At 52.5% G+C, this 27757-nt stretch overlaps 14 protein-coding genes across 14 annotated transcripts; 7 read left to right on the forward strand and 7 right to left on the reverse strand.

Moving 5' to 3' along the window:
• Nucleotides 1–61: 61 nt before the first annotated feature.
• Nucleotides 62–2341, forward strand: N7510_005018 (anaphase promoting complex subunit CDC23; the record flags this gene model as incomplete). Its single annotated transcript, XM_056976944.1, has 4 exons — nucleotides 62–159; nucleotides 215–926; nucleotides 977–1160; nucleotides 1218–2341. 4 exons carry the CDS (start codon nucleotides 62–64, stop codon nucleotides 2339–2341), a joined length of 2118 nt encoding a protein of 705 aa, XP_056836900.1.
• Nucleotides 2342–2480: 139 nt separating this feature from the next.
• N7510_005019 (ATP dependent DNA ligase domain protein) lies at nucleotides 2481–5752 on the reverse strand (the record flags this gene model as incomplete). Its single annotated transcript, XM_056976945.1, has 2 exons — nucleotides 2481–4551; nucleotides 4602–5752. The coding sequence occupies 2 exons, from the start codon at nucleotides 5750–5752 to the stop codon at nucleotides 2481–2483; spliced, it is 3222 nt and encodes a 1073-aa protein (XP_056836901.1).
• A 282-nt stretch (nucleotides 5753–6034) lies between these two features.
• Nucleotides 6035–7670, reverse strand: N7510_005020 (SF3a splicing factor complex subunit PRP9; the record flags this gene model as incomplete). Its single annotated transcript, XM_056976946.1, has 3 exons — nucleotides 6035–6059; nucleotides 6117–7522; nucleotides 7581–7670. 3 exons carry the CDS (start codon nucleotides 7668–7670, stop codon nucleotides 6035–6037), a joined length of 1521 nt encoding a protein of 506 aa, XP_056836902.1.
• Nucleotides 7671–7814: 144 nt separating this feature from the next.
• On the forward strand, nucleotides 7815–9164 carry N7510_005021 (ATP-dependent RNA helicase eIF4A; the record flags this gene model as incomplete). Its single annotated transcript, XM_056976947.1, has 4 exons — nucleotides 7815–7845; nucleotides 7895–8149; nucleotides 8203–9096; nucleotides 9145–9164. The coding sequence occupies 4 exons, from the start codon at nucleotides 7815–7817 to the stop codon at nucleotides 9162–9164; spliced, it is 1200 nt and encodes a 399-aa protein (XP_056836903.1).
• A 495-nt stretch (nucleotides 9165–9659) lies between these two features.
• Nucleotides 9660–11219, reverse strand: N7510_005022 (uncharacterized protein; the record flags this gene model as incomplete). The annotated part of the gene is made up of 4 exons (XM_056976948.1): nucleotides 9660–9746; nucleotides 9797–10117; nucleotides 10170–10545; nucleotides 10597–11219. 4 exons carry the CDS (start codon nucleotides 11217–11219, stop codon nucleotides 9660–9662), a joined length of 1407 nt encoding a protein of 468 aa, XP_056836904.1.
• A 541-nt stretch (nucleotides 11220–11760) lies between these two features.
• On the forward strand, nucleotides 11761–12354 carry N7510_005023 (GNAT family N-acetyltransferase; the record flags this gene model as incomplete). Its single annotated transcript, XM_056976949.1, has 2 exons — nucleotides 11761–12067; nucleotides 12119–12354. 2 exons carry the CDS (start codon nucleotides 11761–11763, stop codon nucleotides 12352–12354), a joined length of 543 nt encoding a protein of 180 aa, XP_056836905.1.
• Nucleotides 12355–13822: 1468 nt separating this feature from the next.
• Nucleotides 13823–16735, reverse strand: N7510_005024 (WD40 repeat domain-containing protein; the record flags this gene model as incomplete). The annotated part of the gene is made up of 7 exons (XM_056976950.1): nucleotides 13823–13943; nucleotides 14004–14151; nucleotides 14201–14681; nucleotides 14735–15138; nucleotides 15188–15282; nucleotides 15334–16309; nucleotides 16696–16735. The coding sequence occupies 7 exons, from the start codon at nucleotides 16733–16735 to the stop codon at nucleotides 13823–13825; spliced, it is 2265 nt and encodes a 754-aa protein (XP_056836906.1).
• A 434-nt stretch (nucleotides 16736–17169) lies between these two features.
• Nucleotides 17170–18572, reverse strand: N7510_005025 (Auxin Efflux Carrier superfamily; the record flags this gene model as incomplete). The annotated part of the gene is made up of 3 exons (XM_056976951.1): nucleotides 17170–17262; nucleotides 17312–18288; nucleotides 18341–18572. The coding sequence occupies 3 exons, from the start codon at nucleotides 18570–18572 to the stop codon at nucleotides 17170–17172; spliced, it is 1302 nt and encodes a 433-aa protein (XP_056836907.1).
• Nucleotides 18573–18727: 155 nt separating this feature from the next.
• N7510_005026 (oxygenase MpaB family protein) lies at nucleotides 18728–20271 on the reverse strand (the record flags this gene model as incomplete). Its single annotated transcript, XM_056976952.1, has 3 exons — nucleotides 18728–19000; nucleotides 19053–19807; nucleotides 19914–20271. The coding sequence occupies 3 exons, from the start codon at nucleotides 20269–20271 to the stop codon at nucleotides 18728–18730; spliced, it is 1386 nt and encodes a 461-aa protein (XP_056836908.1).
• Nucleotides 20272–20605: 334 nt separating this feature from the next.
• Nucleotides 20606–21184, forward strand: N7510_005027 (uncharacterized protein; the record flags this gene model as incomplete). The annotated part of the gene is made up of 2 exons (XM_056976953.1): nucleotides 20606–20762; nucleotides 20892–21184. 2 exons carry the CDS (start codon nucleotides 20606–20608, stop codon nucleotides 21182–21184), a joined length of 450 nt encoding a protein of 149 aa, XP_056836909.1.
• A 238-nt stretch (nucleotides 21185–21422) lies between these two features.
• N7510_005028 (uncharacterized protein) lies at nucleotides 21423–23030 on the forward strand (the record flags this gene model as incomplete). The annotated part of the gene is made up of 1 exon (XM_056976954.1): nucleotides 21423–23030. The coding sequence occupies one exon, from the start codon at nucleotides 21423–21425 to the stop codon at nucleotides 23028–23030; it is 1608 nt and encodes a 535-aa protein (XP_056836910.1).
• A 710-nt stretch (nucleotides 23031–23740) lies between these two features.
• Nucleotides 23741–24583, forward strand: N7510_005029 (dynamin family protein; the record flags this gene model as incomplete). Its single annotated transcript, XM_056976955.1, has 1 exon — nucleotides 23741–24583. The coding sequence occupies one exon, from the start codon at nucleotides 23741–23743 to the stop codon at nucleotides 24581–24583; it is 843 nt and encodes a 280-aa protein (XP_056836911.1).
• Nucleotides 24584–24592: 9 nt separating this feature from the next.
• N7510_005030 (Vacuolar protein sorting-associated protein 1) lies at nucleotides 24593–25893 on the forward strand (the record flags this gene model as incomplete). Its single annotated transcript, XM_056976956.1, has 3 exons — nucleotides 24593–25225; nucleotides 25278–25529; nucleotides 25591–25893. The coding sequence occupies 3 exons, from the start codon at nucleotides 24593–24595 to the stop codon at nucleotides 25891–25893; spliced, it is 1188 nt and encodes a 395-aa protein (XP_056836912.1).
• Nucleotides 25894–26578: 685 nt separating this feature from the next.
• On the reverse strand, nucleotides 26579–27644 carry N7510_005031 (carbon-nitrogen hydrolase family protein; the record flags this gene model as incomplete). Its single annotated transcript, XM_056976957.1, has 4 exons — nucleotides 26579–26910; nucleotides 26971–27374; nucleotides 27464–27552; nucleotides 27600–27644. 4 exons carry the CDS (start codon nucleotides 27642–27644, stop codon nucleotides 26579–26581), a joined length of 870 nt encoding a protein of 289 aa, XP_056836913.1.
• Nucleotides 27645–27757: the final 113 nt, after the last annotated feature.

A 27757-nucleotide genomic window follows, 5' to 3' on the forward strand; every position in this document is an offset into this window, starting at 1 on the left:
TGTTGACAGACTCCTAGCAGCTGTGACCTCTCAAGCGGCGCTGCCCGCATGCTCTGCAGCCATGGATTTCAACGAAGACAATATCCGAGAGCTGCGATTCCGGCTGGAGGCTGCGGCGATTCAATCGTCAGAGCGATGTCTGTATCAGTCCTCAAAATGGTATGGCTCGGTGTGTTGTGCTTTCGTCCTCACTATCTCACAAGCCTCATTCTAGGGCTGCCGAAATGCTGGACTCACTTGCGGAGCTGGATCACGAAGACACAGACCTCGAATCGCCCATGGACATAACGGACCCCCCTGGACCTTCTTCGAACCCTTATCTACGCTCACAAGATCCAATTGAAGCTGCACTGGAAGCCCAAGAAGCCCACAAGTACCTGCTTGCAAAGTCCTACTTCGACACACGGGAATACGACCGCTGCGCAGCTGTTTTCCTCCCTCCCACAATATCCCCTGTTCCTCTTTCTACGACAACTCCAAACGCAAAATCAAAAAAACCGCGCACGTCGACAAAGGGTAAAGACAAAGCCTCTCCATTTCTCGGCAAGAGCCAAAGCCCTAAAAACCCATACCCCAAGATCAGTCAAAAATCTCTATTCCTGGCTCTCTATGCTAAGTATCTGGCCGGTGAGAAGCGGAAAGACGAGGAAACGGAAATGGTGCTGGGTCCGTCAGACAGCGGGATGGCAGTCAACCGGGAACTCGCTGATCTCGCTCGAGGACTGGAAGGCTGTTTGACGGAGCGGAGCGCAAAGGGCTTGGCTGACCGGGGCCAGGGATGGCTAGAATACCTCTATGCGGTGATCCTACTGAAGGGGCGCAATGAAGAGCTGGCGAAGAAGTGGCTCATTCAGAGTGTGCACCAGAACCCGTTTCACTGGGGTGCGTGGCAAGAATTGAACGATCTCTTGGGGAGCACTGAAGATGTAAGTTCTTGGAACTTTCAATGGGACATTTGAGACTGACAGTGATGCAGCTAAGACAAATTGTCGACCTCCTGCCGCAAAACATCATGACTTTGATATTCCACGTCTATTGCAGCCAAGAGCTGTACCAGGCAACGCGCGACACATACCAGGCCTTGACGGAGCTTGAGGACATATTTCCTCGTAGTGCATTTCTCAAAACACAACGAGCTCTGCTCTACTATCACGAAAAAGGTATGAAAGCCCTGATATGCATTCCACAGGGCATGATTTTAACAAATGACAATCCAGAGCTCGAAAGAGCATCCGACATTTTCACGGAAATTTTGGAAGAATCACCACATCGCCTCGACAGTCTAGACCACTTCTCCAACATTCTCTACGTGATGAACAAGCGGCCGCAACTTGCTTTTGTCGCTCAAGTTGCGACTGCGACGGATAAATTCCGCCCAGAAACCTGCTGCGTTGTGGGCAATTACTACTCTCTCAAGTCCGAGCACGAAAAAGCAGTCATGTACTTCCGACGCGCATTGACTCTTGACCGCAATTTCCTGTCCGCCTGGACTTTGATGGGCCACGAATACATCGAGATGAAGAACACACACACCGCCATTGAGTCGTACCGCCGCGCAGTCGATGTCAATCGCAAGGACTACCGCGCCTGGTACGGTCTCGGTCAGGCCTACGAAGTTCTTGACATGTCACACTACGCCCTGTTCTATTATGAACGTGCTGCCGCGCTGCATCCATATGATCCGAAGATGTGGCAGGCTGTCGGGTCATGCTATGCGAAGATGAGCCGCATTGAACAGAGCATTCAAGCACTCAAGCGTGCCCTAGTGGCTGGCTCTTACTACGCGGAGGATGGAACCCAGCCGGGTACTGTTGCAAGTCCCGGGTCGCCCACAACGCGCAAAATCCTCGACCCCGAGACACTGCACCAGATCGCCACTCTTTACGAACGTCTTGAAGATGAAGAGGAGGCAGCAGCGTACATGGAACTCACCCTTCAACAAGAAATGGGTGGTGCCCCCGTGGGTGGCGAGGAAAACTCAGAAGAGGAGTATTCGTCTGCCTCGGAACACGGCGCCCACAGCGATACCGAGACCGCCCATTCCGGAGATGAAGATACGGACATGCCCTCCCGTCCACGGCGCCGTCGGCGACAACGAGATCGAGGCTCGTCAATCGGTGTCCAGAATGATGATTCAACAGCCGAGGAGACCTGGCAGGGTACAGCCGTCACTGCCACTACGTGCAAAGCGCGATTGTGGCTCGCTCAGTATTCACTACGGAATGGCGATCTCGACCGTGCTGATCAGCTGGCGAATGAATTGTGCCAGTATGGGATCGAGGTGGAGGAGGCGAAGGCGCTAATGAGAGATGTACGGGCAAGAAGGGAGGATGCCGGCTAACTGATTCTTGCACTTGAACTTTTCCTAGCGCTTGTATTACATATTCCCCATTACCTGTCTAAGTAGCGAGGCGTTGAAGGTGACGGCAAATCATGACGCTGATGACTTCCTTTTGGACCTGTATGAATCACAGTCTTATTCAAGAATATTCTCTGCGTATATACTCTTTCTGCTGAATGTGCACAAGCGGTTCTATCGATACATACTCTCCCAACGCAGCAATCTCCACTTTGTCAAAGCTGACTGACAGCGCGGGCCGGACTTCACGGCTAAAGTAGTGCTTTTTCAATTGAGACCGAGAAGATTCAACTGGACCGTGCCCATCCGATGATCTCTGACCATATGTCCTTTCTGGTCCCCACATCAGACAAGCATAGTAATACCCGTGCGCGATATTCAACCACGTCTCACGCAGACAAAACCGAAGGTCCCCAGCATCTATATCCAACTTGATGATGCGTGAATCCAAAATGAAGATTCTCCCGTTAGAAGGGAGGAATGAGCTGCCGCTGTGCAGCATATCAGATAGAGCTTTACCAATTTTGTGAAGTTCTTGTCCCAAAGGCGTACTGGTTGTGTCAAGAAGGACTGTACCGAATGCCATGTCGTTTGCCTCCGCATAGGGATTAGAAAATTGGAGCGATGAGCGAGTCTTCGCAGATCCCAGACTCTCTAAGAATTGATGGAGGCTGCTGTTGCAGGCGTGTGCAGCATTGAAGGAATTCATTTGCGGCGTCATGAAATCTTGATCGGAAGGGTTATCAGGCATGTAACCTGGAATTGTGAGCAGTGGAGATTTCACAGGCGGTGTTCGCTTTCGTTTTGTGGCTTGGGTGCTTTCAACACAAATTCCGCGATCAAGCTGTGCTTGAAGTTGTCCTTGGTGAACAGAGATCAGACTCGTTGCCTGTGAGAAGTTGGAATGATTGGATGATTGCGTCTCCGTTGGCTTCTCAGCTCGCCAGTTTCCAAATTTGGAGGACTGAGCGCCAGGCTCGGATTCTTTTTGGCTGTGCTTTTGGCGCATTGACAAATTTGCATTTTCACTCAGGATATGCTTGTTGGCAGAGGTATCAGGAAGGGTTGGTAAAGTAGTTTTTTCAATATACACTGCTGCGAAAGCAGTATTCTCCTTGGAGACATGCAAAAACCCATCGTCTTTCGTTGCTTCATCCTCCATCCTTGGAAGTGAGTATCGGAACTCGTTGGCATCATTTGATACTTCAGAAGACCTAGACGGCGTTGGAGAGTATACCCGCCATGCGCTCGAAGAGCTCGCAGAAGAAAAGCTTCTTGATTTTCTCACAATGTATTGATTGAGTCCACTGCCAACTTCTAAGCGCTTCGACCACTCCTCTCGCTCCTGGGACAGGTCTTCGGCAGGTACAGCACGGGACTTTTCTGCTGCAAGTTGCAGTTCTCGAAATGATGCTGCATCCTCAAACGGTCTATCCATATGAACTTTGAGAACACGCGGAAACCGGAGGGTAAAATACCGAGCACCAGAAGGTTTTTCGAATCCACTGCCCATCATCTCCACGACGAAGGGCTTTTTGAAAAGCATTGAAATAGCTGGAAGATTTCCGTGTCCATATTCGAAATTGAAATTTTGGCAAGAGTCAGGGTTGCAGGCATAGAACTTGCCATATTCGTTCAGAATTTTCATGGTTTGGATGTGCATGCAATGCCGGTCGATCACGTCGACAACTTTGAAACGAGGAAGTTTCCTTGACTGTAGGGTCTCTTCTTTGTTGAGAAGGCAGCCGACGAAGAAGTGTGTCCACTGCAATTTCCCATGGTGTTGTAAAGCGGCGGCATCTCGCGACTCGTAGCTTGTACCGAGCAAGACAAGGTCAAGTGTATCCCCCAGACCAGGGATGTAGTCCTTTTTGAGTTTGATCCATCGACCGAATGCATTATCCACACCTGAGGAGTACATTGGGAAATAGGGCTCTTCACAAGCCTTCAATACATATCCTTCCCAGCGTTGAGCGATAGCCTTAGCAAAGCTGACTTGCAGCTGGTGCTGACTATCAGGCCGACCAAAGTCTAGAACTCTTTGTTCAGAGACAGCGGCTCGGTTTGGTATTAAGTGGATCGTATCTTGTAGAAGTAATCGTCGTAGTCGGTGTGGCTTCGCCAGGCAGACATCGTCATCAAGAAGCAGAATATCAAAGAAAACGATCATTAAATGTTCATATGGTTGCGGTCTATGTTCATCAGAGAGTGTATATTAGGCTGGATGGCCGGAACAACTTACGGAGAATCATTCTCAACACCGATCAAGGTCCCAGAACGAGGGAGAAAGCGACGCAGCTTGTGGAAGTTCGAGAACTGGCCGTGCTTATCACTCCATACTAGGAGTTCTCCTTCAACAATGCAACGCTGCGAGAACTTGCAGTCTGAATGTCCGATTCGAAGTGACTCTTCCACAACGTGAATTATGCCTGACCTGTCCGCAGTGGAATCTTTGCCACTTTTCGAGAAAATCTGGATAGGATTCTTTTTGTTTGTAAGATCAATGTGGATTTGACAATACTCCCCGTCATACTTTCTCTCTATGCTCATGCGCCTGCCCTGCGACATTTGATGGCAATGTTTGATGCTCCGAGCCTTGTAGTATTCGGGTCGTCCAATTTTGAAGCCCATTTGAGGGCGTAGATATTGTAGAGCTAGCGAGGTCAGGGTTGCAGCAAGAGTCGGATCTGGACGGGGTGGGAAATGATTCATTGGGTTGGAGACGAGCATATCCAATGCTCCGGCGAAGGAGGCCTGGAATTGAAGGAGCTGCGGAAGCAAGAAGTGAAACCTTTTCAAGGTATATTGCTGTGGTAGACAAACGGGAGAGTAGTCCTTCAGAATCATGCGCGTGAGCCATTTGGCATCTCGGCTACTCAGTTTTCGGTATAACGGGGCAAGAGCCTCTTCCACCTGAACGGCAGTGTGCTGACGATAAACAGAAGGGCCAGAGAAGCGACATCGGGATGCGATTAGATTTAAGGCGTGGTCGACTTCCTCAACGGTGATTTCCGCGTGGTCCTGAATATGGTTTTCGGCCTGTTGCATCACATTCTCCACGCACTGGCCCAGATCAGGGCCGCCGGATACACGCCATCGATCAAGATCTGCCAAGCGTGACGATCCGAGATATAGACAACGGCCAATAACCCGTACTAGGGAGGTTGCCTGCAACCAATACACTCGGTCCGTTCGTCTCTCGGGGAACATGCACGAGAGCAGGGCCAGCCTGTCTGTGTCGGGATGATGGATCCGTCGTTCATGCTGGATGAACCACTGATTGACCGTACGGATATCCGGGTCATTGTTTCGTGCTGCAGTCGTTGCTTTGGCAATTTTGTTCTTCTCGAGGCTGGAGAGAAGATCGCACAGGAGGGCGAACTTGAAGGGCATGAAGTGAGCACCGTTTTTTTAGAGATCGAAAATGGTGGGCAGATAGTGGAACGCGAAATCGGCGCGCGCGGGTTTCACGTAAGCACGTGAGATCTATAATTGTTCTACGGCCAGAAGCGAGAAGTGAAGGAATTGAAAATCAATTGGAAATGCCCCGTGGGATAGTATCCTGGGACTATTGGGATTTCCAGCCAAAAACCATCCTGACCCTCGAATGGATGGGGAGACCATGATATACCACCGAACTCCAAGCTTTTGATACAAAACGTGAATAGAAGACGTCTACAGAATGCCCTGCTTTTGAAGACTGCAATTCGTTAGCAAATAGATACCATATAAACAGGGACAGAGGGGGTAGACATACTCGAGGTAGATCCGTTCGGGCATCACATTGCCCTCGGCATCCTCCATCTGGACCACGTTGTCTCGCGAATCTCTATCCTTCTTGCGGTCTTGCTCAAGCTTCTCCCACAGGCGAACGGCATCGTCAATCCGGGTAATCTCACGGAAAAGGTTCGTGTTCGAGGTAATCCCCAGGCATTTCAGCCCATAGATGTGCATGGCCTCGGAGAAATGCTTGTCGAAAGCCCGGCGGCCCATGTAGACATAGTTGCCGCAGATTTCACACGGGTATTCCACGCCCAGTCCATGCAGTTTGTAAAGCCAGTATGGAATGGGCTTCCCATCCCAGGCAAGGGGTAGTTTCAGCGGATTGTAGATGCGCTCTTCGTCATCCTCGTCGGACTGATCGCCAGCACGTCCCTCGCCGCCAAAACTCTCGGGCTCGGCCATCAGCGCGTCAAGTTCCATTTGACGTTCGCGTTCGGTCATGCCCTGTCTCCGTTCCACGTTGATCCGAGTGGCTTGTCGCTCTTGCTGGAGAGCTTCTGCCAAACATCGGACACGGTGCTCGCGTTCGGCCACCGCTCGCTCCTTCAGGCTCAGGTTCCCAGACGAGGTGTGACCAGCTGGTGTCGATGGCTTCTCGCCGGAAGTACCAGCCGCTTTGCGAGCTTCGGCCGCCCGAATGTGCTTTTTGCCAGTCAAATGATTTCGGTAGACGTTATCGTTCTTAAATTCTTTCTCACAGTCGGGACACCAGGTGCCTTCACCAGTTCCCTCGGTCTTAGGGCCGGAGGCACCGTTCTCGGCCTTCTCCTCGGTCCAGCCTGGAACCTCTTTCGCCAACCACTGCTTCTCAAATTGCTCATCGAAACCAGCAAACAACTTGTCCGAATCTTGCAACGGTCGCACTCGCTTGATGAAGCTTTCGAGGTAGCTGGCCAGTTCATTGACGTAGCGGAAGTATCTATCGGAGATCTTATCCTTGCGCTTAATCAACATGTTGGGGGGCGTGAAAGAGTCGAAAATTTCGAGGTATTGGATATAGGTCACTCGCTTGACATTAGGAAGGTTCAGATAACTTTCATGGATCATGGTCAGATCCAAGTATTGTCCGAATCCTTCCTCGCCGGTGAACATGTTGTCGATCTCCGTGCCAAGCGGCGCCTCACCCTCGCCGGGCTGGCGGCGCTTATACGCTCTCTCGAGGTTTTCGACGGGCTCATTCGGATATCGCTTGTGGAAGTCTTTGATGTCGTCCAGCTGCTTGTAGAATTCCTCGAACTGATCGCCCGTTGCGATGGCCTGCACTTCTTTCTCCCGGAGCCCGTCCGCATCCTTGTAAATATCCAGGAGCCTCTTTGACTGCTCCTCAATGCGATTCAAAAAACTGGCGACTTCATGGTCGCGCGCTAGGCGTTCTCGAATCTGGTGAAAACGACTGGTTAGGAGGCGATGTCGAACACACCTGAGCGGGTGCACTTACATTTCTTGGCTCCTCAGCGGCACGGTCAGCAACTGCCTGCTCCAACCGCTCGAGGTCTTCGTGGATGAATCGCTGGTCTTCGAGCAACATGGTGCGCTTGTGCTGAAGAAAGACCGGGTCTGCAGCTTGCCCGAGCTTTTGCGGGAGAGTCACGTGACGGGTGGCCACTGGAGACAGAGATAGTCCGTCGCAACTTCCGTTTTTCATCGTCAAAACTGAAACACCACCTTCACCATGGCAGACGGCATTGATAGACGCGCTGAGGGTATGAGACAACCAGTGTTTTTGGACGGAATTGTTCTAACAGGATTTAGAGCGCATGGAGTTCAACACCTCCAAGGAGGTCACGGTTGCGCCGACCTTCGAGGACATGCACTTGAAAGAGAGCCTGCTTCGCGGAATCTATGCCTACGGATACGAATCGCCTTCAGCGGTGCAATCTCGCGCCATCGTTCAAATTTGCAAAGGTCGCGATACGATCGCGCAGGCTCAGTCGGGTACTGGTAAAACTGCGACGTTTACGATCAGTACCCTCCAAGTCATTGACACTGTCGTGCGAGAAACACAGGGTGTGTCTGTCTCCATTTTGGTAATGTTATTGTGCTGACCATGGTTGATTCAGCTCTTGTCCTGTCCCCTACTCGTGAACTTGCGACTCAAATTCAGTCGGTGGTGATGGCCCTCGGCGACTACATGAACGTCCAATGCCACGCCTGCATCGGAGGCACGAACATTGGCGAAGATATCCGCAAGCTCGACTATGGCCAGCACGTTGTTTCGGGAACACCAGGTCGTGTCGCTGACATGATTCGCCGGCGGCACTTGCGCACACGTCATATCAAGATGCTCGTCTTGGATGAGGCAGACGAGCTGTTGAACCGTGGTTTTCGCGAGCAGATCTACGATGTTTACCGTTACCTGCCACCGGCGACCCAGGTCGTTGTGGTGTCTGCCACGCTTCCTTACGACGTGTTGGATATGACGACCAAGTTCATGACGGATCCCGTCCGTGTGCTAGTCAAGCGTGACGAGTTGACGCTCGAGGGTATCAAACAGTACTTTATTGCGGTTGAGAAGGAGGAGTGGAAGTTCGACACGCTATGTGATCTTTACGACACTCTGACCATCACTCAGGCAGTGATCTTCTGCAACACCCGTCGCAAGGTTGACTGGCTCACCGATAAGATGCGCGAGGCCAACTTCACAGTTTCAAGCATGCACGGTGAGATGCCGCAGAAGGAACGTGATAGCATTATGCAGGACTTCCGCCAGGGCAACTCCCGCGTTCTTATCTCCACCGACGTCTGGGCCCGTGGTATCGACGTCCAGCAGGTGTCGCTCGTCATCAACTATGATCTGCCTACCAACCGTGAGAACTACATTCACCGTATTGGTCGCAGTGGTCGCTTTGGTCGCAAGGGTGTTGCCATCAACTTTGTCACCAGCGACGATGTCCGCATATTGCGCGACATCGAACTTTACTACTCGACCCAGATTGACGAAATGCCGATGAATGGTAAGTGCTTTTGTCTTGGATGGATTTGCCATTTCTAACCTTTAATAGTTGCGGACCTCCTCTCGTAATTGATTTATCCCTCGAGGGCACTTCGATCTCTCTTCGTTCCTTCGTGCGAAATCCCAGCGCATATCATTCCATCATTTTGAAAATGCTGGATTATGTGGCAGCCAACTCGGCCAGGGCCAGGCCTTCTCTAGCGTGGAGGAAAGGGACTATTTACTGTTACTGTGAGATGCCACGACAAATTCACTTTGACCTAGTAACTAACATGCCAGCGATCATAGTTCCAGACTGCAATGCCCTCAAGAGGATACTGAGTTTTTTTTTGTTTTATTCGAATCTGTGAATTGGATAGTTAGGTCCTGTTACCTATCTTCCTGGAGTTGCTAGTTTTCCAGCGGGACCGGATCAATTGAAATGTTTCAAAAGCAATCAAAAGAAGTTTAAAAGATGTAATCTCTTCAATCCAAACAAACGTCCGTAATCATTAGCCACGTCCGCCACCTGTTTCATTCTCCTAAACGGGACGGGACGGTTGCAGAAAGCATCATGGATATCTTTTAATTCTTTGACATGCCCAAAGCATCCCGTGCCTCCCTCATTTCAACCTCGGATGGCATGTTCACAATTGCAAGGTATATCACTTTCTGTTGCAGATGTTAATATTTGCTCTCAGGAGGTAGTTGGAACCCCTTACTCCTTCAAATAGTTTGCGGATTTCAACCAGACCGCCGCCTATAAGGGTATCGGCACTTGGACTAGGTTCCCTCCCGCCGGCGTTTTGTGTAGCCTCGCGGTTGAGCCCCTGGGGGTCTCTGATGAGCTCTGCCAGTCCGCCAATCAGTCCGCCGCCGCCGCCTCGGCAGCATCGGCCGCCCCTGCTACCCCTGCTGGCATAGCCCCCGGTCACCAAGCTAAGGAGATCGCCACTGCTAGCTGCATGGTTAGGATCAGCATAACGTGAGGCAAATGTCGCTTTCGGCCGTTGGTTCAAATGGCTATTAGGGTTTTCCGCTTGCTAAGGCATGGTAAGCAAATTGTGCCTGTGTATACCAAGGACAAAAACTTACGAAGGTTGCTTGAGCTCTTTTGTCCAAGTAGGCCTTGACAAACTCAACACGTCGTTTTGTCTTGGGAAGCTTCTTCTCCGCGTCTTCCCCATTGTCTAACTGCTCCAGCTCGGGGAAAACGAGGGGCGCAACCTCTGGGAAAGGGTTTCCATAATTTTTGCCGTCAGACGTCTTGAACTTCTGCTGGAGGCGTCTAAGCTTGTTTGACCCTAGCATGGTGGAGTCATCTCCGGTCATGGCTTTGGCAACAGTGGACTGGAGATCCATCGACATTGCCGGTGCATCTGGCTCTTCCGGAATCCAGGTCAAGACTAAGCAGTACAGCCCACGAGGTTGGAAGAACTCCTCATTTGCCTGATCAAAGAAATTGTTGGTCCTACATCATCATCAGCTCCAATTTTCTCATGAATTGGTCTCCTATGCATACCTCCGACGGCCATCTGCGGCGATAGTCAGGTTGGCAAATTGATGGATAGCCACTGACACCGCAATTGCGGCGACAGATGGGATGGCGTGGCCCACAAGGGCAGCCAGGTTGATAGCCTGCAGCCAACGGTGTGCCCGGCAGCCTTTCTCGGCTGTGTCCAAGAATTCAAGGAACGTGGCCTGATCAATGCCAAATGGGGCCAGGTCAGGCGCATAGGCGCGAAGGAATCCACGATTACGGTCCTTCGGTCTGCGCTGTGGGAGAAGGATCGGAGCAGGTAGACGAGCGGTTACAGCACCCTTGGGTGTCGGATGTTGACTTGCAAACCAGGAAGCAAGAGCAGCTCCATCGACAACCTCACTATACGGAGGGGGGTCGTCCTCTGGGTATGAGGTGTGTTGGAGCTCTTCTTGTGCCTCGTCAAGGGCCCATTGCTCTTCTAGGGTATCGACGACAGCGTCCCTCTCCACGACGACTTCAGATTCATCATCTGTAAGGCCCTCCCTATTCGCTTCCGCTTGGGTCCTCTGTGCCTTCTTAGCCTTGCGGGCAGCTATTCCCTCGGATGCAAGGCCGATCCCTGCCGCGACACCTTTGACGAGTTTCACGACCACGGGTCCCATGTTGTCGGCGTAGATTCCAGTTTGGCAATTGAGGGGAGAAATGAGAGGTAAATTAGAACTTCGCCTGCCTTATAAAACTAAAGATCCTCTGAATCCTTTCCGTTTTGGCGTCCAACCAGGTTCTGGCCCCCATTACACGTACCCGAAACCGAGCTTTAGTGCCAGTGGCCTTCAAACGTATCGATGATAATGCTGCAGGTGTCTATTATTAGGCGGGGTAGATGACTGACTGTCAAGTCGCCTTCACTCTTCAGTAGCACTGCATTCGTTCGCATCTCTGGACGACGAGCAAAGTGGACGCGCTTTTTATTTACCTTTGACGATCGATCTTGACCCCGCTTCCCTTATCGCATACCTGTTTAGGCAGCAAACCTCTGCTGGTATTTTAACGGGCCTTTGTGGACAAGGACGTCGACTTTTTTTCCATGCCGACATATTGCAGATGTCTTTCCGCCTTTTGCCTGTGCAAGCCTCAGATGCTGAGCGCCTGATTCGAGAATGTGACTTCCCTGCCATGCTAGACAATCCTATTCGTCTCACAATGTTCCCTCATTCTCGCCCAGAGACCCAAGAAGACGAAATCCGATGGATGACATGCAATTTCAAACATAGTTTGGAAGAAGACAGTTCCAACTTCCGCAAAATCTGTACTGAAGACGGGACTCCCGTCGGATTTGCTGGCTACACTGTCCTGAATAACACGGTTCAAAATAAGAGTCAGAGAGGCCAGGTAGAACTTCGTCCTAATCCTGAGCCCGAGACACTGGATAAGGATACATGGTCAGAAGTCTCCAAGATGCTCATGGCAGAGCAAGAACGGGTAATACATCGGCATGAAAATATCTGGTGTAAGATTGTCTTGTGTTTCTCCGTCCCGATCTATGCTTACCCTTTTCTAGCGCTCACTATCGTGGTTGTGAATCCACTGTACCAGCGCCGTGGTATCGGCTCTATGCTTATGCAATGGGCATGCGAAGAGGCCGACAAAGCTCATAGAGATGGTATTTTGCTAGCCTCCCCGGCAGGGATTCAGCTGTATACCAAGTTCGGCTTCGAGAAAGTGGGCGAAGTGAGAACAGCGAAAGGGTCACTTCACAGCATGTTACGGAAGGCGCAAGATAATGGATACGCTTAGGAGTACTGTAAATTGCTGCTAATTTAAGAGGTCACAAGACCTTTGTGCAATAACCCGACAGTTGAGCTTTTACTTGGCGATTATATCTTATTTGAACATGTAGGTCGGTTTCCAGCCCCAACTATGTAGTCCGTTCAATGTGGCTCGCCATAGAAGCATAATATGGGAACATGAAGAATTTCAAAATTTGATTCCGTGGAGTATCCAACTCATTAGGGCTAGTATCGAAGCATGACTCGACAAAATAAAATAAATGAGTGTACCGTGGGGGCCAGAATGCTGTATGGCAACATTATTCTTGACATAACTGCTTGTATAAGCAGATATAGTGAGTGGGCCGCTTGAAACGCGCCCTCTTCTTGCACCGCCCTCACCCTTCTAGCACCTGGGTTTTACCGAAGGAACTCAACCCCCAGTGTGCAGCTCACTTAGAGGGTTGGTGGATCGACCGCTAGGTGAATGGTGTCTAACCTGATTAGAGTTAACCAATCGGTCATTTGGTTCTTGGCAAGTGGTAACTCACATGCCCGATTTTTTTGAAGTCCGCGCGCGAAACTCGCAACCGTGAGCACGTGAAAATTCACGAGCTTGATATGAGCTTCAACCATGCAGGACGTATCTCGACTAAAGAACAGGACGGAGTGCGTATTAAGAAAGCAGTGAAACCTACACTTTAATAAACAATTGCTAGATAACTATTCTAGACTGGTTCGAAGCTCTACTGGCGGCACGGCTCAAGGGCAGTCAGAGTCGGAGAAGCAGACGGAGAAGGAGCAGCTGCACCTCATTTCTCTGACCATTAGCAAGCATGCAAGTGTATATAAGTAACTAGTAGCTTTCAGCGCTTGCCACTATATTATATAATAATGTATAATGATCAAAAGGTGCTAAACGTTTCTTATGCATTGCCCAAAACTGATTCTTGGGAGAGAAATAGATTCTTCGAGGTGGGATATAGAGCGAGGGAGTATAAAATACCCCGCTAGCCTACAGATAGGAAACATATGACCTGTCAATCCAGACCGTCAAACGATCTACGCTGCAAGACCGAACCGTTCATGCAAGCTCCCTCCACTACTGCTGGAATAGCCCTATGCAAGCCAAAGGGCTACTACTGCTATATCTAGAGACGCTTGTCCAACACGCACACTAGACCGGATCGCGTAAAAATTCACCATTCCCCAAGACTACTACGTACGATGTATATGCCGAAGAGCGGGCGACAAAATCAGTAAACGCCACGGCAACACGCGGGAGAAAATAAATCAAAGCAAAGTTTATCGTCGTCTTTCAATCCAAAAAAAGCTCCGGGTATGTGTGTCCCTTGACCGTGATACATGTGAGAATGAAATAAAAGAAAAGAGAATAAACGAATGGCACGAGACAGAGAGACAGGAGAGCCATAAAAAAACATTCTCTAAGTGAACAGGAGAGATTGGGGAAGAAGAAGAGGGGAGGGAAGTTCGTTTCAAAAGGCTGAGGATGTGGTTCGCAATGCGCTCGTCTGCGTAAATCCATTTGATGGTGCAATTCCTCGGCGTGGCGTGGGACCTGTGCTTGTGCGAGTTCGGTCGTGGTCTCGAGACCAGCTGGCGGGTGTTTGTTAGTATATGGATGACAACAACACAAATAAAAAAGGTAATTCTTACATTCTCACGATGCAGTCATCGCCCGCCGACGCGAACATGCCTGGGTCTGCCGGGTTCCAAGATATTGAGTTGACGCATCCCGCGACATGCCCGTCCAATGTTTCGACCAGTGTCCCGTTCTCCTTGTGCCAAATGTAGACGCGCGAGTCTGGAAAATGAGTTAGTGGTGTCCCGTAAACGACAAGAAAAAGACTCACCTTCGCTGCCACTGATAACGAAATTCTCAGCAGCTCCACCAAATGTACTCCGAATCACAAACTCGCCCTGTTTCTGGCCTCGGAAGCGTCGGACCACGGCTGTAGTCTCCATGTCCACCAGCTGGATCTCTCCTTCCTGCAAGTTCACCAGAACGTGTCTCGAGTCTCGACTGATGACAACCGAGGTCGGTTTACTTGGAAGCGGAAGGCAGTACTCTTCCTCGTGAGTGAGGAAATTGTACACATGGATCTTGGCTTCTGTGTCTGCCGCTACAAGACGTCGGCCGTCGGGGCTGATAGCGCAATCTTGGACACGGAACCCGCCATGCCACATGTACAACGGCTGCCCCCGCACACTCCAATGACCTAGTTGGCAGCTCGCATCCAGAGAAGCCGTGACAAATGATTCCCCGTCTGCGGCCCATGCGGCCGCGGTGACCGGATGGCGGTGTTGATTGATGGTCAGCAGACACCGACCAGTCTAATATTTTTGTTAGCATAGACAAATCTTTGCAGAGATAGATACACGCTTACCTCCACACTCCACACACGCGCTTTCTTGTCTTGTGAACACGATATCACTTTCGAGTCGTCCGGACTCCAGCTCACATATGCAACTCCGTCTCCATGGTCGGCGAGCCTGTGAAGCACGGCGAAGCTAGACGTATCGTAGATGAGCACGCTTCGGTCTTTGCCCGCAGTGACCAGTTTGGTGCCATCGTGTGAAAACTCGCAGTACCAGACTTCATCCGAATGTTGGCTCAGGTTGACGCTGATGTCCAACGGGAAGTCGTTGCGATCGCACATGTGATCGGAGTAGAGCGAGGGGGCTTCGGCGGTATTATGATATAAACAGTTGTTGATTTGGTTTCGCTTCACGGTGTCTAATAGGATGGCAAGCCGGTGTTGGGGAATCATCACAGACGGGGAAATCGATTCTGGTCTAGAGTTAGTATGAACAGGAGTTCCGACCACACTTTGACTTACTTGATAATTCACCCAGAAGGCGCTCTCGAGACGAGCTGACTGGACCATCCCACACTGCTTGGTCGTGTAAGAGCTCCGGCGGGCACATGAGGAGACTGTCTGAGTTAATATATGTCCTTTGTTTTACCCCGCACGGGAGGCCTTACCTGGAGAGAGCATGCAGTCGCTCGATGTCATGATTTAATGGAGTTAGTTCTTGCCGAAGGACCGTAAGCGCAGCACCCAGGTCGTGGGCCTCTAGTAATTCGAGGAACTTCTGCTGGCGCAGGAGAAAGAGCATCTCGTTCCTGTCGGCACCCTCGGCCAGTACCAAGGTCTCCTCAGACGGGGACTTCTGGCCACTGCGTTGTGATGTCGCATCCGAACGGAATGATAAGATGAGAATTCTCTCAGCTTCCGACCACCGACCTCCCAGCACCGCGTTCCGAAATGTTGCCACGCTCTCGGTCTCCAACTCATAGCCGCTCTCCGAGCTCAGCAGTGATGCTGCCCCATTGTAGCCTAGCTCGTACAAGCTCTGAATCAATATCCGCGTCACTTCCTCTCGGTTATGGCCGAAGTAGGTTGGGCTCGCCAACGACTTGCCGGCACCATTCGTATGGGAACTGCCGTTGGTGACGGCTGATTGTCCGTTGAGACCGGCTTTCCGCGAGGGCGTTGAGACTGTCCCATTAGACGAGAAGCCGTTCGCTGTGGACAGTCCATCGGCACGCATGGTTACCAGGCGCCTGCGCTTGGGGGAGGGAGAACGGCCGGCGGCTCGGCCGGTATGACGGGAATCGGGCTGGTTCCCGGGTTCAGATGCGGTCCCCGCAGTCGAGGGACTCGGTGTGTCCGAGGGACGAGGGCGGCGGCGAGGGTTGTTGGTTGGGCGGCGAGAGGGGAGCTGGGGAGCTGTAGGCGGTAACTCTGACCGTGGTGGAGATGCACCGGGATTACTAGCCGGTGAGGAGGAATCGAGGGGAAGAGGAGAGTCGGGGTGGTCGGAGGCGATGGAGGGTCGGTAGGGAGGATTGTCGGCCAGGTCGAAGGTGTCTCTTGCCCAGTCACCCTGGCTCTGTGGCAGAACCAGGTGAGCAGACCTCAAACGGAGCTGCGGGTACACAAGTTTGGCGAGTGGCCCTGTCACTCGAGGTAAGGTATAGCGAGGTGAAGGTAAGGTACACGGGTGAAGGAGAGACCGAGCGATGATGGTCGAGGTTGGCTTCCCCTCTGTCGGGCGGGATCCTTATCGGCGTGGGTCAGGCTGGATCCAGGTGTCGTGATGCGTGGTGTGAGTGAAGTGGAGTGTGACTAGGCACTCCGTTGCACTGACACCATGGCTTATCAGCTGATGCGCATCCTCCTACGATCGTAGAGATCTCTACCTGAAGTCCTCGATACCTACTTTCCTCGACCCTCTGGGCAGGTATACCCGACGCGGACTCGACTACAATAGGTAATAATACCAAAGTTCCTCCAGTGGTTCGCCATTGCCGACTGACGACATCATGATGCTGTCAGCTCACACCTGGCCACCCGGGGATATATAATCCAGCCGTCCTGCATTTTTGGAATGCTGATCAGGCACCTCTCCTCTACTCCTCAATCCAGTAAACAATATTACGAACCATCAACACTATGGGCTGCGACTGCGGATCGACTTGCAACTGTACCGGACCTCAGGGTTGCACTTGCGGTAATGAGTGCGTCTGCAAGGGATGCGGAGTATGTACTCCTCACCGGCTTGAAAACTGGTGATGAGCCATATAAAGGATGGATGTGAGGGCTAACCTGCACTTGATGATTAGAAATGAAATGATGGTAGAGGACGGACCACTAGGAGCGAAATATCGGACGAATCAAAATATCGTCGCTTGTGGTGATGCGATGGGATGAAAGTCGGTAAAATGTAATTGTACTACAATATCATGTCGATAATAATATAACTATGTGCGGTCAGTTGCCACATTCTTGCCTTCCACCTGTAGACGTCATGCCATTCATGCCTTCGATCTTGCCTCCAGCACCGCCTCGGACGCCGTGAGGGCGCCGGTGATGGCAAAACACACAAGCGGCGAGAGTGCATACATGATCTAGCACCCGTCAGCTCTTTTTCTTTCCCTGTATTCTCCTCGTTCATACCGTCAGCGTCTTGGCAATCGCCATTTTCTCGCGCTCCGACGCCTTCGCCAGCTCCGCTAGCCCTAAGATCACCAGCGACGGCGGGCCAACCGGCATGAGCATCATACTGAACCAGACCATAGGGTCATTGCCGAGCATGGTTGTGCTGCTTGCTAATCCATAGATCAGCGAGATACTCATCGCCGGCCAGAGCACCAACTGCAGTAGAAAAACAATCGCGATGGCCTTGACTGGTGTGCGGCCCGAGTCGCCAGATGCGATCATCTGCTCAAAACTGACGCCCAACTTACACCCAACCATGAAGATCTGCAGCGTGGTAAATAGCTGTCCGAGATGACGAACGCTAGAGGTCAGCCACACGCTGAACATCCCTCCTTCTTCCTCCGGGAAGAAAAATGCCCGGTGCAGAGCAGGAACTAAACCCAGCACCGCGCCGATGAGAGTACACCCGATAACCACGTCGACAAAGGGCGAGCCAAACGGCGCCATCAGTTCCTGCTTGACGCGGTGCGGGAAGAATGAGCCGATCCATTTACTACAGTGCTGAAGGCGGCGACCAGCCACCACTCTAGCGGTTTGCACACGCCTCGGTAGAAGAGAAGTGCGCTCTGTGAGCTGCTCATCTTCTTCAGGAATGCTGACAGCGCGATGGCGCTCCTCCGGATCACCGAGATTACTGTTCGAATCCACGCTATCGTGTAACATCTTCGGTCCGAAGGCATACGCCGTGGACTTGGCGATCACGGTACAGACAAGGAAGTAGCTCTGTGCGCGGTCAATGGCTTCGGACATGCTTTCTCCGTCGTGAAGGATGACTCGTAGACTACCCACGCTTTTGAGGGATTCGAGAAGGAATAGCTGGTGTGATATAGGGTTGTTAAATGAGCAGGTGGGCGTCACCCACTGCGGAAGCTTAAAGAGGCGGGAGACTAGATGGGCTACTATGATTGAGACGCAGGTATGTAGTGCGGACCATACTAACAGTTATCAGATAGGTACTCGGGGATGTGTCTCATCGTGCTTGCGTACTCAATACCCGGAGGTAGTTTAGCGCTGTGTCCAGATGCAGCTGCCGGCCAAGATTGACAATGATCAGGGCTGGGAGGAAGAGCTTCACGCCTAGTCCGGACATGTCGTTGATGGTTGCTTCGTGGATGAGTCGGAGTCGACGCGCTGCTACCCCGTAGCACATGGTGAGCAGTACCGAGATGCAGGCTTGTAGGGCGCCGAGGAAAGGCACGACAAGACCTTTATTGCCCATATTGATGGCCTGGTTAAGATGGAGCGGGCATGCTTCTCTACGACGATTTTGGTATTATTGACGTGGCGTCATGGTGACCGACAGGTATTAAATTATCAAGACTGTTCATGACGGTATTTAGGCATTACTCAAAAACCTCGCAACACTCTTCCACCTCATGACTGGATAGCCAGAAACAATTGATTCGAGGGTATTGCCCTGGCCGCAAAGATCAGACCCATACCGAGAGAGAGCAGTGCTATGAAAGCACAGAAAAGCCCCATCCGCGCCAAGTTTTCGATTCCCGCTTTCTCGAACTTGGTAGACCGCCGCTCTCCCAGACGAGTAGTGCGTGTAAGAGTCGGCACGTATTTGAATTCAAACCGAGACTCGCCTCCCAGTCCTATGTTCTTGTCAAGGATGACCTTGTAGAAGTGTTTGCGGCGGAGCTGAAACAGCTAGTCAGTTAGGGCTTCGACAGAAAGATGGAAGATAACTTACTTCAATCACGATCCTGTCAAGAAATCCGATTTTCGGGATAAGGTAAGAAGCCCACACTACCCAGAACACATACCCCCAGATCAGCATCCGGTAGTGCAGAGTGGGTTGCGGGATATCCAGCTCGTTCGAGAGTGCGTCGCCGTTGAGGAGCCGGCTCATGGCTTCCATAAACTCCTTCGAGGCATAAGCGGGGGCCGTATTCTCCAGCCCGATGATGATGTTCTTTGCCAGGACCCTACCAGTCTCTGTGGGATCAATCTCGGTGAGCAGGAGAGACTCCATCATGGCGCGTGCCTTGGTCGGGGACTCGAACGGTTCCGTCGGCGTGCCCATATAATACGCAACCAGTCTCCATAGCGCAATGTAGTCTTCAATTTCCTTCTGGCTGGGATAGATACCCTGGCGTGGAAGACCGAGCCAGACCACGGAGCTGGAGAAGGTGTTGATGGTGCCAATGCAGTCCAGGTCGTTGACAGGGGTACCATGCTTCTGGACATCATAATACTCTGGTTTTTGTTTAACCAGACTTAAGATCTTGAGGCGAACGGACGAGTGGAGGAGCCGCACGCGCACAGAGGAAACCATGCCTTCGCCGCCGGGTTTCATACCCTCTGCCGAGCTGTTGACCTGGAGGACATGCTGGAGGGTCTCTAGCAGTCGGCGTCGAACAACTTTAGCGCCAAAGCCGCCGGTTCGGGCCAGTGTCTCGACGACTCGGATCGCGCCCCTAGATGAGCCGATGAGTCTTGGGCTATCTTAGCTGGGGTTTAGAAGCATACATTCCACCGAGTAAACTCTGGAAGCTGAGCTAGTGATGCATCCATATCAGCATCAAAATCAAGACCATTCATCAGAAAACACCTACCGCGTTCAAGATGGGCAGCCCATAACGGAAGAAGACATCTTGTCCTCTCTGGATCTGGTCCCAGTCGACCCATTCCGGAACCGTGTTGACCTGCGTCCATAGCTCGTTCAGTTTAGGATCTTCCTCCGCATGGTCCTTCAGCAAGCCGTATAGATCCTTCTTGAAGGTCTTGGTCTCGCCATTGGGGGATGGAAGCTGGTTGAGACGCTGCACACATTCATCGGCTAGGCTGTCGCACGTCTGCACCATAGGCTGTAGCTCCTCTGCCGGACGATGGCGATCGGTCCAGGTAAACGAGTAACCCCAGTAGTGGTACTCGGTAGTGTTGCCTCGCTGGTGGGACTTGGCGGCCATGGCTCTGGGTCCCAGCAATATCGATCGGATGAGCTATACTGGACCTTGGATCGCCAGAGTTTTATATCGCAGGCATGATGGTTAATTATGACAGATGTGGCTCTCCGGCGGCTCCAGATTTACCGTGGTCCGGGGTCCGGGACACCAAGAGGGGGAATCTTGTCATAGTGGCATGTGAATGCAATCAAGCTGTCAACTATATGTAAATGCCGTTGAACTAATGCGTGCTTCACATGCGATGATTTAGTAATGCCTGTGTTCATAATCACATTATTCGGGGAGGAGAAAGCCGGTCTGGATGATAGGTTTAGTTAGGGCTGGCTGGTAGATGTCCATGCCATATCGGCAGCTGGGCACGTTCAGAATCATGATGGGTGGCCAGAAGAGCCCGATCGCGCCTGGACAGATCTGGCGGGTGCCATCACTAGGCTACATGGCACTCACGATGATTCCCACCGCGACCGATCGGAAGGAGTCGCGAAATCACCGGAGTGGCTTAGGGGCTCCATCAGCCCAAATCCAGCCTTGACACTAGACCAACACCACAAAACAACTACGGATGCTTGGATTGGGAGTGCGTCGACTGCGATCGCGACCATCATTGCTGGAATTGATACAAGGGCTGGACCATTCGGTGCCTCAAGCATCACCGCCCGCCCCGAACCTCCCACCGCTTCCCGCCTCGCCCTCTTCCACCTCGTCCACCACCACTCTACCCTCCACTCCCTCCACGCCTCCCCCTTCCTCCATCATGGCTCCGGCAAAGCAAGGCCAGAGCTCCGAGCACCATGGCGCCGTCTTCTCCGTCTCCGGTCCTGTCGTAGTGGCCGAGCACATGATTGGTTGTGCCATGTACGAGTTGGTGAGTGACAGCTGGAAGCTTCCCCCCTCCGGTAGCACCAGACTGGACTGACACAACCACCACCCTATTCTAGTGCCATGTGGGACTCGATTCACTGGTCGGCGAAGTCATTCGCATTGAAGGTGATAAGGCAACGATCCAGGTGTACGAAGAGACAGGTGAGATCCCTCCACCGCCCCTAGAGTCTCTCGACTTCTACTGACCAACCAACCCGACAGCCGGTCTGACTGTTGGCGACCCGGTCACCCGAACGGGCAAGCCTCTCTCCGTCGAACTCGGCCCCGGTTTGATGGAAACCATCTATGACGGTATCCAGCGACCCCTCCGAGCCATCTCCGAGGTCTCCAAGGGCATCTACATCCCGCGTGGCATTTCCGTCAATGCGCTGGACCGCGAAAAGAAGTGGGAGTACAAGCCGGCCGCCTACAAGGTCGGCGACCACATCACCGGCGGTGACATTTGGGGTACCGTGTTTGAGAACAGCTTGGTGAACGACCACAAGATCTTGCTACCCCCTCGGGCGCGGGGTACCATCACGCGGATAGCCCCCGCTGGCAGCTATACCGTCGATGAGAAGCTGCTGGAAGTCGAGTTCGAGGGCAAGAAGACCGAGTATGGAATGATGCAGACGTGGCCCGTCCGTGTGCCCCGCCCGGTCGGTGACAAGCAGTCCGCCGACGCTCCCTTCATTGTCGGCCAGAGAGTGCTGGATGCTCTCTTCCCCAGTGTGCAGGGTGGCACCGTGTGCATTCCCGGCGCTTTCGGGTGCGGCAAGACTGTCATTTCGCAGTCAGTGTCCAAGTTCTCCAACAGCGACATCATCGTCTATGTTGGCTGTGGTGAGCGTGGTAACGAGATGGCGGAGGTCTTGATGGATTTCCCAGAGGTAGGCATGAGTCTCTGTTCTACTCCGACCTTCACTGACTGTTCTGTTTTTTTCCAGCTTTCCATTACCATCGAGGGTCGCAAGGAGCCCATCATGAAGCGTACCTGCCTGATCGCCAACACCTCGAACATGCCCGTGGCTGCGCGTGAAGCCTCCATCTACACCGGTATTACGATTGCCGAATACTTCCGTGACCAGGGCAAGAACGTGGCCATGATGGCGGACTCCAGTTCCCGCTGGGCCGAGGCCCTGCGTGAGATTTCGGGTCGTCTGGGAGAGATGCCTGCTGATCAAGGTTTCCCGGCCTACCTGGGTGCCAAGCTAGCCTCCTTCTACGAGCGTGCTGGCAAGACTACCGCTCTAGGTAGCCCCGAGCGTGATGGCAGTGTCAGCATTGTCGGTGCCGTCAGTCCGCCCGGTGGCGATTTCTCCGATCCCGTCACCAGTAGCACCCTAGGTATCGTCCAGGTGTTCTGGGGTCTCGACAAGAAGCTGGCGCAGCGCAAACACTTCCCATCGGTCAACACGTCCATGTCGTACAGCAAGTATACTAACGTTCTGGACAAATACTACGAAAAGGACCACCCCGACTTCCCACGCCTGCGCGACCAGATCCGTGAGCTGCTAACCAAGTCCGAGGATCTGGATCAAGTCGTGCAGCTGGTCGGTAAGGCGGCACTGGGCGACTCGGACAAGATCACACTGGATGTGGCGGCCATGCTCAAGGACGACTTCCTGCAGCAGAACGGCTACAGTGACTACGATCAATTCTGCCCGCTGTGGAAGACGGAGTACATGATGAAGGCGTTCATGGGCTTCCACGACGAGGCCCAGAAGGCCATCGCCCAGGGCCAGAACTGGAGTAAGGTGCGCGAGGTTACGGCAGATCTCCAGACGTCGCTGCGCAGCATGAAGTTTGAGGTCCCGGACAACGAGCAGGAGGTGACAGCGAAGTACGAGAAGATCCTGCAGTCCATGACAGAGCGGTTTGCCTCGGTGTCGGATGAGTGAGTAGGTGATGTTGTTCTAGAGATTCGGGAGATTTCGCTATAGTTATTTATTTTTGTGGAATAAGAATCATCCAAATCCATTATTCTATGTTGGGTCAGCTATGATGTCGTGAACGTTGGTACCTAACTCGTGGTCCAGTCACTGGCCCGGGCCTGGCCCATCCTTATCACCGCCTTCTCTTTCCTCTGCCCTCTTCATTCATCTCCCACCCAAAACACTCACTATTCCTCTCCCACTCAACCCTTTCTTCTCTCTCGCCCTCCTTTCTTTCTCGTACTAGACTCTTCCGATATACTTCTGTCTAGACCTCTTTCTCGCTCACACCCTCGCCAGCCATGGCATCCCCGTCGTCTGGCCAGTCGTACGCAACCCACCACACCCACTCCCCCCCCTGTCCCCTCGTCTCCGGTGGCCGAAAACTAACTCTCATGTCGGTCGCAGTGTCAACTTGAACGATCCCAGCTTGATCTCGCTGGTCAACAAGCTACAAGATGTCTTCTCTACGGTCGGGGTAAGTACCTCCTTAGGATGCCGCGTGGCAACTTTCCTCCCGCTACGCCCTCCCCCACGGGCTGGCTGACCTCGTGGTTATGATTCTAGGTACACAACCCGATCGATTTGCCACAGATTGTCGTCGTCGGATCGCAGTCCAGCGGAAAGAGTTCAGTGCTGGAGAATATTGTCGGCCGGGACTTGTATGTTTTGTCCTCATGTGGGGTGGCGACGGTGGAGGGATCACTGACCTTTTTTACGTTTCTAGCCTGCCCCGTGGCTCGGGAATCGTCACTCGGAGACCCCTTATCCTGCAGTTGATCAACAAGCCCCCGACCACGCAAGTGAATGGCGACAAGAAACTGGAAACCACCGACAGCGAGGCGAACGTCGACGAGTATGGCGAGTTCCTGCATATACCTGGCCAAAAGTTCCACGACTTCAACAAAATGCGCGAGGAGATTGTGCGCGAAACGGAGACCAAGGTTGGTCGCAACGCCGGTATCTCGCCTGCGCCTATCAACCTGCGCATCTACTCGCCCAACGTCCTCACCCTGACCCTGGTCGACCTGCCTGGTCTGACCAAGGTGCCCGTGGGCGACCAGCCCAAGGATATTGAGCGTCAGATTCGTGACATGGTGCTCAAGTATATCAGCAAACCCAACGCCATTATTCTCGCCGTCACCTCCGCCAACCAAGATCTGGCCAACTCGGATGGGTTGAAGCTGGCGCGTGAAGTGGATCCGGAGGGCCAGCGCACCATCGGTGTGCTCTCCAAGGTCGACCTGATGGATGAAGGAACAGACGTGGTGGATATTCTCGCTGGACGGATTATTCCTCTGCGTCTGGGCTATGTCCCGGTGGTCAACCGTGGCCAGCGCGACATCGAAAATAAACGGCCGATCGCATACGCCCTGGAGAACGAGAAGAACTTTTTCGAGAACCACAAGGCATATCGGAACAAGGCGTCGTACTGCGGTACGCCCTACCTGGCTCGAAAGCTGAACTTGGTACGTTGTTGTGGCTGTCAGATATTAAAGGAATTGGCTAACACTCGCTAGATTCTTATGATGCACATCAAGCAAACGCTTCCCGATATCAAGGCCCGCATTTCGTCCTCCCTTCAGAAGTATACCTCGGAGCTTTCGCAGCTTGGCGATTCCATGCTCGGCAACCCCTCCAACATTATCCTGAACATCATCACCGAGTTCAGTAATGAATTCCGGACAGTCCTCGAGGGAAAGAACCAGGAACTCTCCAGTATTGAGCTCTCAGGCGGTGCCCGGATCAGCTTTGTGTTCCACGAGCTGTACTCGAATGGTATCAAGGCGGTCGACCCCTTCGACCACGTTAAGGACGGTGACATCCGGGTGATGCTTTACAACTCGTCCGGTCCGTCGCCAGCCCTGTTCGTGGGAACGGCCGCTTTCGAAAATATTGTGAAGCAACAAATCAAGCGCCTGGAAGAGCCCAGCATAAAGTGTATCTCATTGGTTTATGATGAGATGGTTCGCATTCTGGGCCAGCTGCTGAACAAGCAGCTCTTCCGCCGCTACCCCATGTTGAAGGAGAAGTTCCACGCCGTGGTCGTTGCTTTCTTCAAGAAGTGCATGGAGCCGACCAACAAGCTGGTTAAGGATCTGATCAACATGGAGGCATGCTACATCAACACTGGCCACCCAGATTTCCTCAACGGAAGCCGCGTATGTTTTCCATTGTTTTCCGTCTCAAAGACCCAATACTAACTCCAAGTAGGCGATGGCCATTGTGAATGACCGCCACCACGCCGCCAAACCGACACAAGTCGACCCCAAGACCGGCAAGCCCCTGCCGGCTCGCGCCCAAAGCCCGTCCCTGGATCCCACCGGGGAGAGTCCCAACGGTAGTGGGTTCTTCGGCAGCTTCTGGGCCTCGAAGAACAAGAAGAAGATGGCAGCCATGGAGGCTCCTCCCGCGACGCTGAAGGCCTCGGCCACGCTCTCCGAGCAGGAAGCGATTGAGGTTGAGGTTATCAGTAGGTGCTACCTTGGTTCATAGATCATCAGCATGCTAATCATCTTTCGCAGAGCTTCTCATCACGTCGTACTTCAACATCACCAAGCGCACGATGATTGATATGGTTCCCAAGGCGGTCATGTATACGCTGGTCCAGTATGTTTTTCTGCTATCATCTGTTTCTCCGGTTACTAACCGATTCTCTAGATTTACCAAGGACGAGATGCAACGCGAGCTGCTCCAAAACATGTACACCAACACCGACATGGAAGACCTGCTGAAGGAGAGTGACTACACCATCCGCCGGCGGAAGGAATGCCAGCAGATGGTGGAGAGCCTGGGCCGCGCCAGCGAGATTGTCTCCCAAGTCCAGTAAGAGCGACTGGCCGGGATTGGAAGTGTGTGTATGATTGAGCTATCGCGTTGGCGGAGTTTGGCCCCCTCGCATCTTCTTTGTGATTTTGCACGACCTGAACTAAAGTGAATGCCCCTTATCCCTTTGCACTATACTCTTGTTTTGTTTTTACTTGCTCGATTGGTCTACAACTTAGGCCCTTAGTCAGCTAGGATAGATCTGAGGGTCTGTCTTGTCTGTCTTGCATGCCCCACAGATATTTGGAGGATGTTATTCTGACTTGGAGTTTGCGCCTCCTCCCTCCTCCTAGAGTGGCGATTCTCACCCCCTTGGTCTGTTGTCTGCGTTTCTTTGCCTTTATGCTCATGAGCCTGTGCCCAGATGACGACTGTACCCTCTAATGATTATGCGTCTGCTCTACGACTAGTAGCTTTAGAAACCAGACCCTCTTGTTTGAAATGGTTGTCGATATACCGTGTAGCGTTTCCTGAAATTCATCAGAAGTATACATGTAGATCCTCGCTCTGCTCTGTATCAAGTAGAGGAGGCTGGGCCGTAGGCTGGGGCCTTCCTTGTCTTGACACTAAACAGAAACGGACGGTCGGCATACCGACCGAACTCGGCTCGAGGGGAACCTTAGCTCACCTAAGGCTCAAATCGAACTATTACAGAGATATTCATAAACCCGCAAATCCAGATATAATCTCTACTGCGAAGTAGAATGCCTGTAAACATAATACCAATCCTCCCTGCCCATATCCTGCCTCACCTTATAATTCTTCTCCGCGATATCTAGCACCCCCAAATCCATGTCCACAACAAGCAACCCCTCCTCCGAACCCATCTTCCCCACCGGCCCAACGGTCGGAAGGACAACGCGCGACATACCCAGGAAGTTCTCCGGCGGACCGGCGGCATTCACGAAGATGATGCCGCAGGTGTTTTCGAAACAACGCGCTGTGAGCGTTGATTCGAGGAAGAGGGCTTCCGATGCCGGGTTGTACGATAGTGCCTCTGGGGACGCATCGTTGGGTGTCCCTATCGACAAGTAAGTTTTGGCCATATATCACACAGAAAAGACAATAGGAAACAACATACAGAAGGTAGGAAGAATCACCACCTCGGCGCCGTCAGCAATCAACTCCCGAAACGCCTCCGGAAAGGCAAGATCCCAACAAATCAGCATTCCCACCCGCCCAATCGGCGTATCGAACGCGACATGCCGCTCTGAGCCCGAGGAAGTGAGGTGCGGGCGCTCGGGATGCCAGATGTTCTTCTTGCGGTAAGACCCGAGGATACTCCCATCGTTGGAGATGAAGTAGGCCGTGTTGAAGAACTGGGTTGGCGTGTTTGGGTCGTCGTGTTTCTCGATGATTGTCCCCGGCACGACGCAGATGTTGAGCTCTTTGGCGAGGGCCTGGTAGCGTGTGAGGTATTTGGCCGATTCGGCGGCTTGGAGGGCCCAGAGGGGATCGTCCGGGACCCAGCCGCTGAGATGGTATCTGGAGTAGTTGCCGTGTGAGTATCGGGAATTCGATCTCAGTTGAGAGGCGTGATCTCGGTCTCTTATCTGAGAATACGGGCTGCTTACTCTGGGAGAACGGCCAGTTCAGCGCCTTGCAGCGCCGCTTGTCGGATATAATTGCATGCCGTGTTGTGGTTGTAGTCGATGTCCAGTTCCTGAACGAGGGTGAGTCAATGCAGTGACCTTGAGCTAGGAGGCTCACCTTGATATGCCACTGAATGACCGCGACACGACGAGTAGGTGCCATCACGTCAATTGTTCATAGGAAAGCAGTGGTAGAAACAGGGGAGGAAAGCCTGGGTTCATCCCCACCTTTTATGTTTGACCCCGAAAAGTTGGAGAAGGTGGAGTGTGACTAAC

This window comes from Penicillium lagena (genome assembly GCF_028827675.1).
Source record: "Penicillium lagena strain IBT 129212 chromosome Unknown utg000002l_segment0_segment0, whole genome shotgun sequence".
In the NCBI taxonomy this organism is placed as follows: Eukaryota; Fungi; Ascomycota; class Eurotiomycetes; order Eurotiales; family Aspergillaceae; genus Penicillium; species Penicillium lagena.